Source organism: Megascapheus bottae, chromosome 19, assembly GCF_031878675.1.
Source record: "Megascapheus bottae isolate mThoBot1 chromosome 19, mThoBot2.hap1, whole genome shotgun sequence".
NCBI lineage: Eukaryota > Metazoa > Chordata > Mammalia > Rodentia > Geomyidae > Megascapheus > Megascapheus bottae.
Genome location: NC_143527.1, coordinates 9,314,432 through 9,331,109, shown reverse-complemented (window position 1 = coordinate 9,331,109; position 16,678 = coordinate 9,314,432). Strand labels below are relative to the sequence as shown.

Below are 16,678 nucleotides of genomic sequence, written 5' to 3'. Positions count from 1 at the left end.
ATAAAATTGTTGACTTGGAACTAAAAAATAAATAAAAAGATAAGGTCAGGAGGTGCCTGTAGAGCACTTGCCTACCCCTACATACATGGGGCCTTGGGTTCTGTTCTTATCACTGTCAGAAAAATATTAGAAAACATTTTAAATATATCCCTAATAATACCACATTGAAGTTTAGTGTGTTTTCCTTCTTCGCAGATCTTTTCTATTGAATAGATGTGTTCTTTAGTACTTCAGAGAAAAATAGTTACAGTATAATGGATAATAATACATGTTATCTGGATATTCTGATTTAGGCTTATACAATAAAAATTAGGAGGAAGAAGAGATTTAGTAAAACAGCAGTAGATAGATTAGTTCTTAACAAAATACTTTATCAGAAATCAGCAGCTAACCATTCTATTACTCAAGAGTAAAACAATGAAGTTTAGTATCAACACCAGAATAATACTGTTTCATCGCCATAATCTCACCAACCCCATGTCCATCTAATGATTTTCTTTAATTAAACATTTCAGATTTAGAAAACATACAGGTTATGTTCTTAGTATCTCTACTATGTCTTGAACTCAAGGCCTCGATGGTCTTGCTTAGCTTGCTGGCAGCATACTGCTTGAGCCATACTTTCAGACCAGTATTACAGTTGATTGGAAATGGAGTCTTCCTTGTAGACTCTTCTACCCTATATCTCCCGTTCCTGTGATCTCATCCTCCTGAGTAACTAAGAATACAGGCTTGAGGCACTACTACCTGGTTATAAACATTAAATATACCATTTAATGAGTTTTGACATATGATTTTATACATGTGGTAACACACATCCTATTACAGAAAATCCATTGTATTTCTTTCCTAATCAATTGCACCCTTCCTAGCCCTTCTCCAGAAGAATGACTTTTATGACTATTTTTCTCTCAGGGCCTGGGCACTGTCCTTGGGCTTTCTCAAGGCTATTGCACTACCACTGGAGACACACCACCACTTCCAGCTTTTTCTGTGTTTGTAATACTGAGGAATAGAACTCGGGGCTTTGTGCATGCTAGGCAAGCACTCCACCACTAGGCCATGCTTGTGGCCCAATATCAGTAGATTTTTGTATTTGTTTTTGACTTGCTGCATTTAGAGCATTTTAAGACTTTGGATTTCTTACATTAATAGCTTGATTAACATAACATTTAAATATCTTAAAAAAGGATTTGCCTATTTAAAGTGTAAATTCAATAGTTTTTAGAGTATTTACAGAATTAGGTAACCATCAGCTATTCTACTTTTGACTGGATTGCTTGCAATATAATCCAAAGATATGGACAGGGAAACTTGATTGTCTTAAAGTAACTTAAATTGGTTTGAACATTTTTACCATGTTTGTTTAGTGGCATTTGTAGAATTTAAAAGTCACGTTTTTATTCATAGGTGCTTGAATTATATCCCTTATTCGACAACTAAGTAAAAATCTATACATTTAAACATTCTGCGTTTCTCTTTATTACAGATCGAGCTGGAAGCATAAGTACTCTTGATTCTTTAGACTTTGCAAGATATTCAGATGATGGTAACAGAGAAACAGATGAGAGAGTAGCAGGTGAGTAAGATTGTAAAGGTGCACTTGGATTCTTTGACTTTACAGAAATGTTAAAAAGGCTTGAATTCTCTTCCTTCTACAGTATGGTATGTTACAATGTATGTATATAGTTATTATACAGAGTTGTGTTATTAACTTGTTACTAATTACTAATTAAGGTTTCAGTATTCTCCAGCTTCCTGTTTGAGTGATACTAAGAGTTGTGCTAGATTTTTGCTAAGACTTTTGATATCTGTATACCTCCAATTTGCTGAGTTGTCCTTGTAGCTAGCAATTTACAACCAGGTAGTTGAAAAACTGGTGAAAAACAGGCTTAAGTTAACATATGGAAAGTTTTTGGACCTTTGCCTCATTCACCTTATTTCTTTAGTGTTTTCCATGTCAGGGCTGATATTATCACTGTAACTATTGGTTGTTAAAATAGCTACATTCTGACTGGTAAGTAAAAGTTAGCTTTGAGTTCCCTGTCTGCTCCCTAGGCACACAAGTTTCTAGAAAGCTTTTGACTTCCTTATGATTTAGAAAATAGAGGGTCAGGGTTACAATAAGCCCTTCCAGGAACCTGCCCATCCAACATCTTTTTTTTTTGCCAGTCCTTGGCCTTGAACTCAGGGCCTGAGCATTGTCCGTGGGCTTTCTCAAGACTAGGGCTCTACCACTTGAGCCACAGCACCATTTCTGGCTTTTTTCTATGTATGTGGTACTGAGGAATTGAATCCGGGTCTTCCTGCATGCTAGGCAAGCACTTTAACCACTAGGCCAAACTGCTGGCCCCAACAACATCCTTTCTAATTGTTCAGTTGTTCATTCCACTATTCTTCCCCTTTCTGGACTCCACCCTTTCCTTTACAACCCAGTCCAATGTCATCATTGGATCTATAGGGACTTGGGAAGAAGACCCATTTGTACCCTGTATTCTGCCTATGCCAGATAAGCCCGTTGGGTATATGCTGGGGCAGGGAGTTGGGAGGTAGTTCATGCTGGAATTTGCCAGTATAGAAGCACTCGTTTTCTACTGTGAATAACTGCTACCTCAGTGGCTCTTTGCCATTAAAGACTATCTTGATTGTGTTGCAGAAACTAATTTTCATAAGACTTTGACTCTCAGAGATGGGGAAAAATGGAATGTGAGCTCTATTTGGATTAAAAATGAATTTTTTTTACAACAAATTTATCAAAAACATACCAACTATTTCTCTGTTGTGGTCATTATGGATAAAAGTATATGCTAATTTGTATATAGCATTTGCTCCTTTCTAACAATGTATATTAACTCATTGACAATAGAATTATTATCTTTCCCTTCCCAGGTAACTGAGGCACACAGAGAAATTATATAAGACTTCAGTAGCAGAGCCAGGATTCAAATCAAGATAGCCTAGCAACAGAGTCCACAGTTGACTGCACCATATGCTACCTCTTGGCATGAAGGATTAGGTTTGACCTAATTAAAAATAGCATTCCAATAAATGATTTTCATTCCTTGCTTGAGATTAGAGATTGATTATTTAAAGCCATCAGTGTTGAATGAGTTAAAATAAAAACTATTATTGTTAATTCCACAGAAGCTTAGAGAGAATTCATCATGTAAACAATAGTAATACCAATTTAACAAGGAAGTCTCTGAAAGAATTTAGTGAGACTCCCTGTATTAGATTATTTATTGACAAGTATATCAAAACAGCAAATCATACCAGAAATATCTAAAAGTGAGCAAATCAAGTAAAAAATTATTTAAATAATACTAGGATTAATTTGTATTTTTGTCACTTCTAAATTATATATATTACTTATAAAGTAGCATAGTTATATAATCAGATATTAGATATTTTTGTTAAATGTGTAGTGTTTAGTCTATTTAAAGACCATTATATATACATATTTATGTGTGTGTGTGTGTATATATATATATATATATATAGAGAGAGAGAGAGAGAGAGAGAGAGAAAGTTGGGCATTTTCTTTTACTGTACATATCATTACATTTTGCTCTTATCCAGAAGTTGGCCATATGATTATTTTCTTTAATCTTCTTTTGAAAACTTATATTTTAGTTTGAGTCAAATTAAAATGATCCTTGCTATTCTTCTTAATTAGATGTTTTCATGTTTCTAGTTCTTATGCATGTACAAGCAAAGTATTCATAATCATTAATTGGAATCATCTAATTCATGGCAACATAGATAGAAATGACAGTATTGTTCTCTTTTATTCACACTATATTTATATATATATAGTTCTGAGTTACCTGGATACTTTACAAATACATACAACTGAGAGTGAAATGTATTATGTATGGGATCATTTTTACTTCACTTTTTTTTTTTTTTTTTTTTTTGGCCAGTGCTGGAGCTTGAACTCGGGGCCTGAGCACTGTCCTTGGGCTTTCTCAAGGCTAGAACTCTACCACTTAAACCACAGTACCACTTCTGGCTTTTTCTATGTATGTGGTACCAAGGAATGGAACACAGGTCTTCATGCATACTAGGCAAGCACTCTTACCGCTAGGCCAGACTCCCAGCCCCTACTTTACATTTTTAACTTGAAACTCTTAAACTATTATAGCTCCACATTTGAAAAAATTTTATAATTTTAATTACTATACTGTGCTCATATATAAATAAATACTTTGATCTTCCCTAGAAAACAAAGAAAAAAAGATTAAACTCCTTTCAGTCTTTTAATGCTCTTGTACTAATGTTATTTAAATCAAATGTGTGAATATGGATGAGGCTTTACCAAAAATTTGCTAAAAGATGTGATAACTATTGGTAGTAATTGAAATCCTTATCAAAGGACTAATAATTCAGTTTAGATGTGTGTTTTGTCATTTGCTATTGGATCATATATAAATCTCTCTAAAGTTATGGATAATACAAATAGAGAGTTTCTCTGGGTCAGGCACTCTGCTCAGTGCTTTATATAAAATATTTAATTTTGTTAACAGTCCTACAAAATAGATCTAATTTAAAAATAAATTAGAAAACTCAGATTTACTTGGGAACTTTGCCACTACCATGAGCAGTGAGGTTTTTTGGTGCTACTGTTTTATTATTTCATTTGTTTTGCTTTGGAGGTTTTTTTTTGTTTTGTTTTGTTTAATTCAGAGCCCATAATAAGCTGTTTAGGATTAAGCCATACTCCTGAGCACTGCAAGAGTATATGTGAGAAGAGTCCTGTCTTTCTTGAATAAAACTTTCAAGCCCATCACTGAACTCCACAGGCAGGCAATTCAAAGTCATCTCTGGCAGAGAAGTCTTTTAGACTATAGCTTCAAAGTAGCCTGCAAAGAGCAGGCGTAGAGGCAAAGTTCAAATGGTAGCATATCAGCTGAGCAAATATGAGGCCCCAAGTTCAAACCCCAGTGTGGGCCAAAAAACAAAAACAAAAAACTCAATGCATCCATTTTCTTCTCAAATAAAAGTTTACTAGGTGCCAGTGGCTCGTGCCTATAATTCTAGCTGCTCAGGAGGCTGAGATCTGAGGATTACAGTTTAAATCCAACTGGGCAAGAAAATCCGTGAAACTTAACTCTCGAAACTGCAAGTGGTACTGTGACTCAGAGTGGTAGAACAGTAGAATTGAACTGAAAAGCTCTGGGATAGCACCCAGGCGCAGAGTACAAGCCCCACAACCGACAAAAAAATAAAAATTTAAAAGCTTTATGTCTTGGTATTTTCTATTCTCAGTTTACTTATGAAGTGTGTATCTTCACATAAAAATGATTTAAGTAGAAATTTAAGATGCCAAACTAAAAACGCCATAAACAGATTTTATTTTTCTTTAGGCCCATAATTTCTTAAAGGTATCAAAAGACATCTATGTTTTAAATATTCGCATTACTATAATTTATGTATTTTGAGTATCTGCTATATATGAAGTTACTCAGCTACATATTATGTTAATAGATATAGTAGTTTTTGCCCTAAAGAAATTTGTTCTGAAACATATTTGTAGATCATAACACAGACATGTCCAGTGGTTTGAAAATGCTGACAGCATCCTTATTAATTTTATAGTTACTAGTACTCCAGTTTCAAGCTTACAAGATCCATCTTTTACCATCAACATTCCTGATGCTTTATTAATACCACCTCCTGCTAGTGTGAAACTCTCTAATTCACAGTGCTGAAATCTAGAGACATAAAAATTATACTTTTGAACTTGTAAGGAAAAATACTCTTCAATGTTGTCATGATCAGTTAAGGTTTCTGAAGTTGGAATGCCCGCTCAGCAAATATTGTTGAACACTGACTCTACATTCTAAGTCTTAGGCTATTCTAAGAACAACAGTTAATAGCACAACCCTATATAACCTTTATGATGCTGACATGATATAGTAAACATTCTAAAATGGCCTTTAGACTTTTACCTGCAGGATAATCTGCCCTAATATTCTGAGAAAGAAGTAGCATCTGTATCACTCTTACACTTCTTGTACTTTAGGTAATAGCCTGGCAAGTAACCAGATCCAGCTACTTTAGGATTTTTTTTGTTTGCTACTCTATCTCTTATATATTCCTTCTCTGTTACAGATATATCTTCCTTTTCATAATAGCAGTAACTTGTTTTCTTATCTCAAGTTTTATCTAAATCTTACTTTATAATTTTGTATCACTTAATTAAAATAGGAGGTTCCAACAAGGCTGAATAAAAAAAGCACTTTCACATAGATTTATCTGCATTTGTTACCATGAAACTAAAGGTTTATGGAAAAAGATATATATTCTGTAGTAGATGTTTATTTTTTGCAGATGTTTATGTTCATCAAGTTTTTGTGGCTTTATCTTTAACATTTCTTAAAGTGTAGTTTGTACCAATGTTACTTGAAACATTTCCACCAATGAAAATGGGGGAAATAAGAATTTTATGGTTAGATAAGTTTAAAAGTCATGTTTTTTTTCTGTAAGATTATTATATACTTAGTAATTTATGATAGCATATAGGTCTAAAGTATGAATAAGTATAGAGACTGTTAAGATAGTTGCTTGAGGCTATTAAAGGCTTTAGATTCAATAGGGTTTAAACATTTAATGGGAAGAGGAGAGTTAGAAAGAAATAGTCTTAAGGTTTCCTTGGCTTGTATACTGAGTATGTAGTAATCCTTTTAGTGAACAGAGCCTGCAAGGGAAAGAATAGAGAGGAAGATGATGAAACTCACTCAGATAAGATCAAATTCAGGATTTAAGAAACATGTGTATATGTCTAGGAAATAATCTGGCCAATCTGTGTCTTGGAAAAGAGGATTTAAAAACTTGAGTCTTCAAAGGACTTGGGATATTTAAAAGCAGAGGAGTGACTATCGTTTAGATAGTTAAGTAGGCTGAGAAAAGGGCCAAAGATACCCTGAGAAACACAAAGAGACAGAGGAACCTCAGCAGGAAACTTGGGGCCTGAGCACTGTCCCAGAACTTTGCTCAGGGCAAGCGCTTTTTCACTTGAGCCACAGATAAGAGTCTTACAGAGTTTTCCTGCCCAGGCTGGCTTTGAACTATAATCCTTAGATCTCAGCCTCCTGTGTATCTAGGATTATAGAGGTGAGCCACTGGTTAAGAAATTTTTCTTTAAAGGCTATGAGGATAGAGGATGTGCCCCTGTCCCAGTACATCGTAAAAATGAATGAAGAGGAGGTGGTCTACTTGTTATGGGATTGCATCTTGATGGTGCATTTATCGTTCCCTAAGTCAGCCTCACAGTACTAGGTGTTTGTTAAGTCCAAAAGAGAATCCTTGTAAATCCAGGTGGGAAGTAAAGTATTATATTTTTGTCGAGTATTAGAAACAAATTTTTATTCTAACTTAGATTCTTAAGAAAATTTTCCCAAAGAATTTTTCCTTGTTCTAAAACTATTCTTAGGAGAGTTAGTTAAAATAAGTATTGAAAGTATAAAATTGTTTCTTCAAATCACCTTATAGTACAAAAAAAAATGTTTTAGGAAATTCTCAGCTAAAAAAGACAATTGTGAGCCAGGCACAGTGGCTCACACCTGTAATCCCAGCTACTCTGGAGGCTGAGATCTGATTCAAAGTCATGTGGGCACAAAAGGACCTGAGACTCTTATCTCCAATTAACTTCTAGAAAAAGGGGAAGTGGGGTTTGGCTCAAGGGTAGGGCGTTTGTCTTGAGCTGAAGAGCACCTGGACAGCACTGAGTCCTAGTTCAAGCTCCATGACCCACAAAGAAAGGACAATTGTGGGGCTGGAAGTTTGACCTAGTAGTGCTTCCCTACAGTGCACAAAGACCGAGTTTGATTCCTTGGTACCACATACATTAAAAAAAAGCTGGAGGGGCCGGGAGTTTGGCCTAGTGGTTAAAGTGTTTGCCTAGCATGCACAAAGACCCGGGTTCGATTCCTCGGTACCACATACATAGAAAAAAGCCGGAAGTGGTGCTGAGGCTCAAGTGGTAGAGCTCTAGCCTTGAGAAAGTCCAAGGACAGTGCTCAGGCCCTGAGCTCAAGCCCAGGACTGGCAAAAAAAATAAAAATAAAAAATAAAAAAAAGCTGGAAGGGGTGCTGTGTGGCTCAAGTGGTAGAGCTCTAGCCTTGAGAAAGTCCAAGGACAGTGCTCAGGCCCTGAATTTAAGCCCCAGGACTGGGAAAAAAAATCCAAACTCTTGAATGAGAATGAAAAACTACTTGAAAATGTTATAGGAAGTATCTTCCAAATAATATTTTTGTGCTTCATGTCAGACGGAACTTTTTTTTATCAAGTAATTAAAGATAATCTTAGTGCTAAATTGAGTTTGGACCACCAAAAATTATTTCTGATTTGATATTTCATAGTTTATCTCCTAAGTCATAAAAGCAGGACCTTCATTTTTGTATAGGAATAGAGATACATATAGGTAAATTATTGGTGTTTGTGACAAGAACTCTCCATGTAACCTGTTCTGGAATTGGAAACCCTGCTCCAGTCTCTTGAGTACTGGGATTACATAGGCATGCACTAGCACACCAACAAAAATCTTAGCCTTTAAGTACTAAAACCCTTGGTATTCTACCAGTGTCATCCAACATAGGCTGAAAAATAATTATTTCAACTAATTTAGACTTGCTTATACTACCTTAATCATTTTTTGTAACGTACATTATTAACATGTGCCCACATGTTTGCAACTATTACTTTAATTCCAGTAGGATTACATTCATCTAGGTTGGCCAGCTAGAGTGAGCAGGTTGGTTGTTAGTTTCTGCAGTGTTGTTGTTTAATAAACATGCATCCTCAAATATTTTAGTAAGAATTCTAATATTTAAAAATACTTGAAAATTTGAGCTAATTCATTCTTTGAATAAAGACAGATTTATATATGTATAAACACTAGCACTGCTATAGAGAGCCTTTCTTATTAAATTTTCACATGACTGCAATTACTTGGTTATACTGTGCCTTTGTAGAGATATGTCATAGCCTCAAATATACACTTGTCTTTTAAGAACTACAATGTATAATGTATTGTAAGAAACATGCAGCAGAGTGAATTCATTTTGATTAAACTGTCTTTTCAAAACATTGGTAACTCCTGATGACATTTGGCTATATATTTGGAGATGTGTATAAAAATATAACATTCTTGCCGTCTGACATGGGTTTTTCTGGCTTTCTGTGCCTTAATCATCAGTGTTTTGCTCTTGGTCACAAACTTTTCACTAATTTGAGTTTTTCCCAATTTGTGTTTTAACCAAATTTTCCCCTTGTTTTTGTTTTCTGTTTTTTTTCACATTTCTGTCATTCTGGTATAGGGCATTTCTGATCTGCAATTGTTCTGTAATGCATCTAAGTAAATTTTTGGTGATACTGAAAGCATAATATGTATGCTTTTAATTAAGATACAGTACTGTTAGATATTTTTAAAGCAATCAGTTACCTAAATTCAGAAATAGTTTTAGACTAAGTTTCCAGAAACGTAAGATTTAAGGGAAATGTCTTATCTTTGTTGCACAGAAATGTTTGCAGATCAGCATTGCTGACTACCAAAAGGCATATAATAACATAGTGTCATATAATTTTTTGTTGTGCTTCCATCTTTGCTGCAGTTAAATTCTGTGCATCAAAATAATCGCCCATCTTATACTAGATGTAACTACATCTCAAGTTTTTAGCAAACAGACGCAAACTGAGTGAATTCTGATTTTTCCATATATTTTATAGGTTTGTCATCTCTGATCACATCTCATGTAATCTTTTTTTCTGTTTACTAGTCAAGCAAGAAAAAAATTACATCTTTAAAATGAAACTTAAATTCTGTAAGCTTAATAACTGTATAACTACTGTCTTTTTTAATATTGATTTGTGACAACGTTCACTTCATTTTACCAGAGCTTTATTTAAATATTTTTCCTTCAAGTCTAAACATCCTTTTGTAGCCTGATATTAATGAAATTAAAACCCAAACATATGTAGTAAAATCTTAGTCATTACAAAACATTTTGAAGAGCATAGTAAGAGGTTTTTTTTTCCTATGTTCATTTTTATTATATAATCATATTATAATAATTGAAATCTTTTAGTTTCATTAATCCTTCTAACATAACCTTTGGAATTTTACTTGGTATCCTTAGATAAGTGTGCATAATCATTTTAGAAAGAATTTAAGTGAACATCATCACTTGCTTTAGGAATTAAGTAGAAATTAAAAGAGATACTATTTCTTTTGATTTAAGTAAAAATAAAACCCTTATTTTTATTTTTGTGCCAATCCTAGAGGACCTGGGTGCTGTACTTGAGCTTTTTGCTCTACCACTTGAGCCACAGCTCTACTTCTAGTTCTTTTGGTGACTAATTGGAGATAAGAGACTCAGGACTTTTCCAGCCCAGGCTAGCTTTCAACCTTGATCCTCATATCTCAGCCTCCTAAGTAGCTAGGATTGCAGGCATAAGCCACTGGAGCCCAGCTAAAATGCTTAGAATTTTTGAAGTGTTTAACATAGCTAAATGCTTGTTTGTAGGAAAATGTATAGGCATCTTATTGTTTGTAAAATATTAGTCTATATTGCTTTAGCATCTTAACAAAAAGAATCACTTATGTTATTATATATTGATATTAGAATATTGTTCTAGACAATGCATTTTTTAAACTTTTTGGAAAAATCCTAATGTTGTTTATTTAGGGATAGATTTTATCTAATTTTTACCTTTTTCTCTAAAATGATCTTGCCTTAAAATATTTTATTAGGGGCCACAAGTGTGGCTAGTGGTAGAGTGCTTGCCTAGCTTATACAAAGCCCTGTGTTCAGTTCCTTGGTAGTATATACACAGAAAAAGTCAGAAGTAGTACTGTGGCTTAAATGGTAGTGTGCTAGCCTTGAGAAAGTTCAAGGACAGTGCCCAGGCCCTGAGTTCAAGCCCCAGGACTGATTAAAAAAAACAAAAACAAGCAAACAAACATTTCATTACAGTTTTGTTTTAACCGAGATTGAATAAAACAATCTTGGTGATTATAAGATTTTTATTGTTACCTAAATGAAAATATGCTGTACATTTTATTTTTAAGTAGAGCTATTCCTTGTCAGACAGCTAGAACATTAGTCCCTTAATTCCGCTAAAACTATGGAAAACATTCACCAGTTTGCTTGCAAATCAACTCTGCTGCATGCGTTCACAAGTTTCATAAAGATTGCATGCTTTCTGTTTTCAATACAAATTGTATTTTTTTTTCATACCCATCTTTGCTTTTTATTTTATTTTTTATTTTTGTTTCCCTTTTCTTGGTTGGATGCCTGTGTGTGTTTATTCCAAATCCCTGTCCAGTCCTGGAGTTTGAACTACGGAAAGCCAAGGAGACCATTCAGGCCCTCCGAGCCAACCTGACAAAGGCTGCAGGTGGTATACACAAAACTTTTTTGAGACTTTTTTTACTTTGACTAATGTAGAAGTAGCTGGGATATTTTTAAATGTAAAATAATAAAACATTATATTTTCTTTTACCAGAACATGAAGTTCCTTTACAGGAACGAAAAAATTACAAATCAAGTCCTGAAATTCAGGTGGGTCAGTGATAGATCTAAAAGTATTTTCCATATAGATCCATAGCACAAATATTGAATGCAGATATTTATAGCTTTTTCATCTATCTTTTATTTTGCTTTCAGGAGCCAATCAAACCTCTTGAAAAGAGAGCTCTAAACTTCCTAGTCAATGAATTTTTATTAAAGAATAATTACAAGCTTACATCAATAACGTTTTCAGATGAAAACGATGACCAGGTAAAAATCACTTTTAAAAAAATGATTGATTTCCTTTCTGATTTATAATTTATTATTTAGTTTCATTGTTTTTCTTATACTTGTAGTAAAATTATATGTCTTGTTACCAAAACACTCCCAGCTTATTTAGTATATTCCGATGGCGTATAGACTTTTGCTGATTTTTAAGTTTTCTATGTATAAAGACTTTTTATTCTTTCCAGGTAACTTTTACAACTTCCTGGTTTAAAAGTATTTACATGTTTTCATAAAGTACACATTTCTTTTTTCATATAAAAAGATGAATTTGTTGGGGAAGTAGGTGGTGAACTGACCGGCAAGTACACATTTTTTTAACTGTAAAATATTTACAGTGTTCGGGTACTAGTATTTTCATGCCTAAAGTCACAGCTACTGAGAAAACAGAGGTTGACAGGATCAATATTTACAATATTCAGTATTCGCAAAAATTTCATAAGCCCCCCCCCCATCTCAACCAATAGGCAGATAAGGCAGGAATCATAAATAGAGGATCACATTCCAGACCAGCCTAGATAAAAAGCAATACTCTGTCTCAGAAATAACCAGGGTAGAAAGGGCCTGGAGATAGAGCTTATATAGTAGAGCTCCTGCCTAACAAGTTTAGAGCTCTGAGTTCAAACCTCACTACCACCATAAGCAGATGAACATTGTACAGTGACACAATAATTGGAAAATATTTTGAATGAAAACAATATAAGCTATCATTCTGAAGAGGTAAGTAGTAAGTAAAAGTATTATTTAATATTATGTAAAAGATTATTATTCTGTTAAAAATCTTATAAACAGAGAAATACCATCTCTCAATTCTAGAAAGTTTTGGTAAATCACCAGTAATGGTTCTATTTCAATCTTATACTTTTTTCTTTCCAGTCCTGGGCTTGAACTCAGGGCCTGAGCACTGTCCTTGGACTTTCTCAAGGCTAGCACTCTACCACTTGATCCTCAGCACCACTTCTGGCTTTTTTCTATGTATGTGGTACTGAGGAATCGAACCCGGGTCTTTGTGCATGCTAGGCAATCTCTCTACCACTAGGCCAAACTCCCGGCCCTCAATCTTATACTTTTGTAACATGAATGTCAGAGTATGTATTTTGTATGAAAATCAAAAAGTCACTGTTTTTATTATTTTTTAATGTAGTCTTAGAGATTGAGCTCATGATGTGTATGTACTAGGCAGGTGCTTTATTACTAAACTACACCCCTAGGTCCAAGAGACCCATCACTTTATTTCTAATTTGTTCTTTTAAAAAAATACTGTTTTAGGGGCTGGAAGTTTGGCCTAGTGGTAGAGTGCTTGCCTAGCAAGCACTATGCTCGAGTTCGATTCCTTGGTACCGCATACACTGAAAAAAGCTGGAAGTGGTGCTGTGGCTCAGTGATGGAGTGCTGGCCTTGAGGAAAGCCCAAAGAGAGTACTCAGGTCCTGAGTTCAAGCCCCAGGACTGGCAAAAAAAATATGTTTTATTAGAGTATATTAATTATACAACGTACAAAAGGTTTTATTACTATATGTATACCATTTATATAATATATATTGATTATGTTTGCTTCTTCCATTATTCTTTGTTGTCCCCTAGGCTCCCCCCTGCTCTACCTCCCCCCCCACCTTTGTTAAATTTGAAAAAATCTTGCTTTGTTGCCTGTGCTAGCCTTGAACTAGCCGGGTACCTCATGCTGGTCTCACACTTGTAATCCTTCTGCCTTCACTGCCCTAGTGATTGGATTTTAGATATGTGGTACCCATTTCTTTAAAAAAAAAATCTTTCTTACAATGTTTTTAAATAGGTTTCATTGTGTTCCCTTTTGTATATACCTATAACCATATTTTGATCATATTCTGTTCTATCCTGCCCTCTGGTCCCTTTCCCACCTCCTCTGGTTCCCCCCTCTAAAGTATAAAATCTCCTCTTGTTCATGTGTCAAACATGTTCTTCAAAAAAGACATTTATATTTACCTAAAAATACTATGCTGTACCAACATGATAGCTTATATTAATTATTTTTTAAAAGTGGCCAATTAAGTAATGAATAGGGAAAATTTTAAATATATGAAAATCCAAAAGATTGCAGAAAGAGAAAAATAGGTAGGACACATTAAGATGATAGATTTTTAACCCAGTTTTATCAATTATTTTTTAAGTTTAAGTAAGTGATTCTGTGTTGTTGATTACTCAGGAACTTCAAAAGACTGTTATAAAAATCTTTGCGTCTGTAATCCTAGCTACTCATGAGGCTGACATCTGAGAATTGAGGTTCAAAGCCAGCCCAGGCACTAAAATTTAGTCTGTTGAGAGTCTTATCTCCAATTAATCACCAGGAATGGCGCTGTGGTTCAAGGGGTAGAGCAGTAGCCTTGAGCTGAAGAGCTCAGGGATAATGCCCAGGCCCAGAGTTCAATCCCCCATGACTGACCAAAAAAAAAAAAAGCTTTGTCCACATAATACTTAAAATATTTTGCCTTTTTGTAGTTTCAATGAATTTATCTTAGATTGAGTTAAAGAGACTGCTTTAAAAGTAGAAAAGCCACTATTTGGATTCTGAACTTGCCAAAAGCATTTTGACTGATGGAAATTAGATTGGAAACATTAACAGCAGTAAGACAAGCTGATTAAACAGATTATTCACCCCAGGAGACCACACAAATTACATGTAGATTGGTACAACAGAGGACAAAATACTACCAGTAAGTTTACTTATAACCTATAAATAATAGGTAAAATGTATTAACTAAGATATTTTTAAGTTTGAAACTTTTTTTTTTTTGTCATGGGGCTTGAATTCTGGGCCTGGGCACTGTGTTCTCCAACTTTTAGCCACAGGGCCACTCCCAGTTTTTCCGGTTAAGAGTCGCATTGATTTTCATGCCCAGCTTGATTTAAACCATAATGCTGACTGGCTTTGAACCATAATCCTCAAATCTCAGCTTTCTGAGTAACTAGGATTACAGGCATGAGCCAACAGCCTGGCAGTCTTGGTATATTTTATGACTTCATGTTTTTAGCTTTGAAATTAACCCAGGTTATAAAGTTAAGAATTTTAATTTCTTCTTTACTTACCTCCAGTGCTGGGACAGTTCATCTAGGGCCTTGTGTACACAGGTAAACACTCTACCAGGGGTGCTGCCTCCTAGCCCCAAAATTTTTCTATTTTTATTAAAATTCAATTAAAAAAGTCGTATATAGAACACATTAACATCATCTACGCCAATAAAACCTATTTACCTAAAACATAAAAAAATTATAAGAATAATATTAGTAAAAGATCTAGTATAAATTTAAATATTATATATACTTAGAATTATATAATTTGACATTACAACAAAATTGTGGTTTTGATATATTTTCTGGAGCAGAATATAACATTTTATGTTAATAATAAAAATATAGCTTAAAATACAAGACAAAGTTTTTTAAAGTTTTTATTTTTTATCTTTTAGGATTTTGAATTATGGGATGATGTAGGATTAAATATTCCAAAACCTCCAGACTTACTGCAACTTTACCGAGATTTTGGGAATCATCAAGTGGCTGGAAAAGATCTTGTTGATGTGGCCAGTGGAGTAGAGGAAGATGAACTGGAGGCTCTTACACCAGTTTTAGGTGGCCTTCTTCCCCCAACCCTAAACACCTCTCAGCCTGAAGAGGTGAGAAACACCAATGAACTCATCGTCCACAAAACATACTCATGCAGAAACATACTATGAGATCTTAAATTTGTTTTTTTCCTACTTTGATTTTAGAACTCCTTGCTAGTACAGACATTAGAAGACAAAATTAGCGTATTAAATAGTGAGAAATGGTCATTGATGGAGCAAATCAGGAGACTTGAAAGGTTAGTCCTTGGTCATTTCTAAAATCTTCGCAAGTTATGTAGATGTATGGAAACATTTGAATTGCAAAGCATGATTTTTCACATTGTATCAATTCTAGTACAAAACTTTTTATAACTGCTTTCTGTACTTAAAACTAATTTTTTTTAAGGAAGTGATTTTATGGTCCATTAGTTCTTAAGACTAAGAAATGTAAGGTATTTTGATTTTCCCTGAATTGTGTCATTTAGGATAAAATAACTACTTTCTATTTGTATACACATTTCCCATTTATTTAATTCTTATAATCTGTTCAATTAGTGATATTATTCCTGTTTTGAACATGAAGAAAGGTAAGTACTGATCAAAAATAGGTTATATGGCTATTTTAATGCTTAATTGTTGTTTATGTATATCCTTTTATGTATATGAAGCATCAGTGAGTATTGTGCAGAAAAGGTATTATCTGTCAAATAGTTTGCTATTAATATGTGATGCTCTCTATGACACTAATTCTATTGTCAAAGTTTTCAAAATTCCCTTCTATTTTGCAGTGAAATGGACTTTCTCAAAAATGAACGTTTTGCCATACCAGCGGTTTGTGATGTTCAACCACCCTTGGATCAGCCTTGTCCAAAAGACTCAACAGACAGTGGACCGAGTACAGTTGTAAATAGTTCTGACCAGGGTAAAAGCCAGAAAGTCCATCTGTCAGTGTCTGATGAAGTTGATTCTACTATTCCTAAAGAAAATTCCTCAGATTCTTTTCCCAGGAGAGAAAGAGAAGGAATTCCATCTTCTTCTCCATCAAGTAAAACCACAGTTCATTTTGATAAACCCAATAGGTTAGTGTTTCCCATATTTTGAAATACATTATTCACTTGTTCAAGTCCATTTTCAAATAGAAAAGCTTCAGTTCTTGAACAGCTTTTGTAGATTACATACATAAATTTTTATCTGATAGGAACTCAACACATAACAAAAGAATATTTCACAAAAAAATTGAGGAACTACTATCTGGGCGCAGTGGCTCACATCTGTAATCCTAGCTACTCAGGAGGCTGA

At 34.3% G+C, this 16,678-nt stretch overlaps 1 protein-coding gene across 10 annotated transcripts in view; it reads left to right on the top strand.

Moving 5' to 3' along the window:
* Relch (RAB11 binding and LisH domain, coiled-coil and HEAT repeat containing) overlaps positions 1-16,678 on the top strand; it is an 87,719-nt gene that overhangs the window by 11,755 nt on the left and 59,286 nt on the right. For 7 of the 10 annotated variants that reach the window (XR_016538811.1, XM_090353000.1, XM_090353002.1 and 4 more), the window contains exons 2-8: positions 1,490-1,579; positions 11,330-11,401; positions 11,510-11,565; positions 11,671-11,784; positions 15,242-15,448; positions 15,545-15,636; positions 16,168-16,458. Coding sequence is in view for 9 of the 10 variants with exons in the window: in XM_090353000.1 (XP_090209126.1) it covers positions 1,490-1,579; positions 11,330-11,401; positions 11,510-11,565; positions 11,671-11,784; positions 15,242-15,448; positions 15,545-15,636; positions 16,168-16,458 (922 nt within the window). In the remaining variant the exon portion in view is untranslated. Of the gene's footprint in view, positions 1-1,489; positions 1,580-6,003; positions 6,026-11,329; positions 11,402-11,509; positions 11,566-11,670; positions 11,785-15,241; positions 15,449-15,544; positions 15,637-16,167; positions 16,459-16,678 lie in introns of those variants that run through there. The other 3 variants (XM_090353003.1, XM_090353007.1, XM_090353006.1) reach the window with 3 other exon arrangements.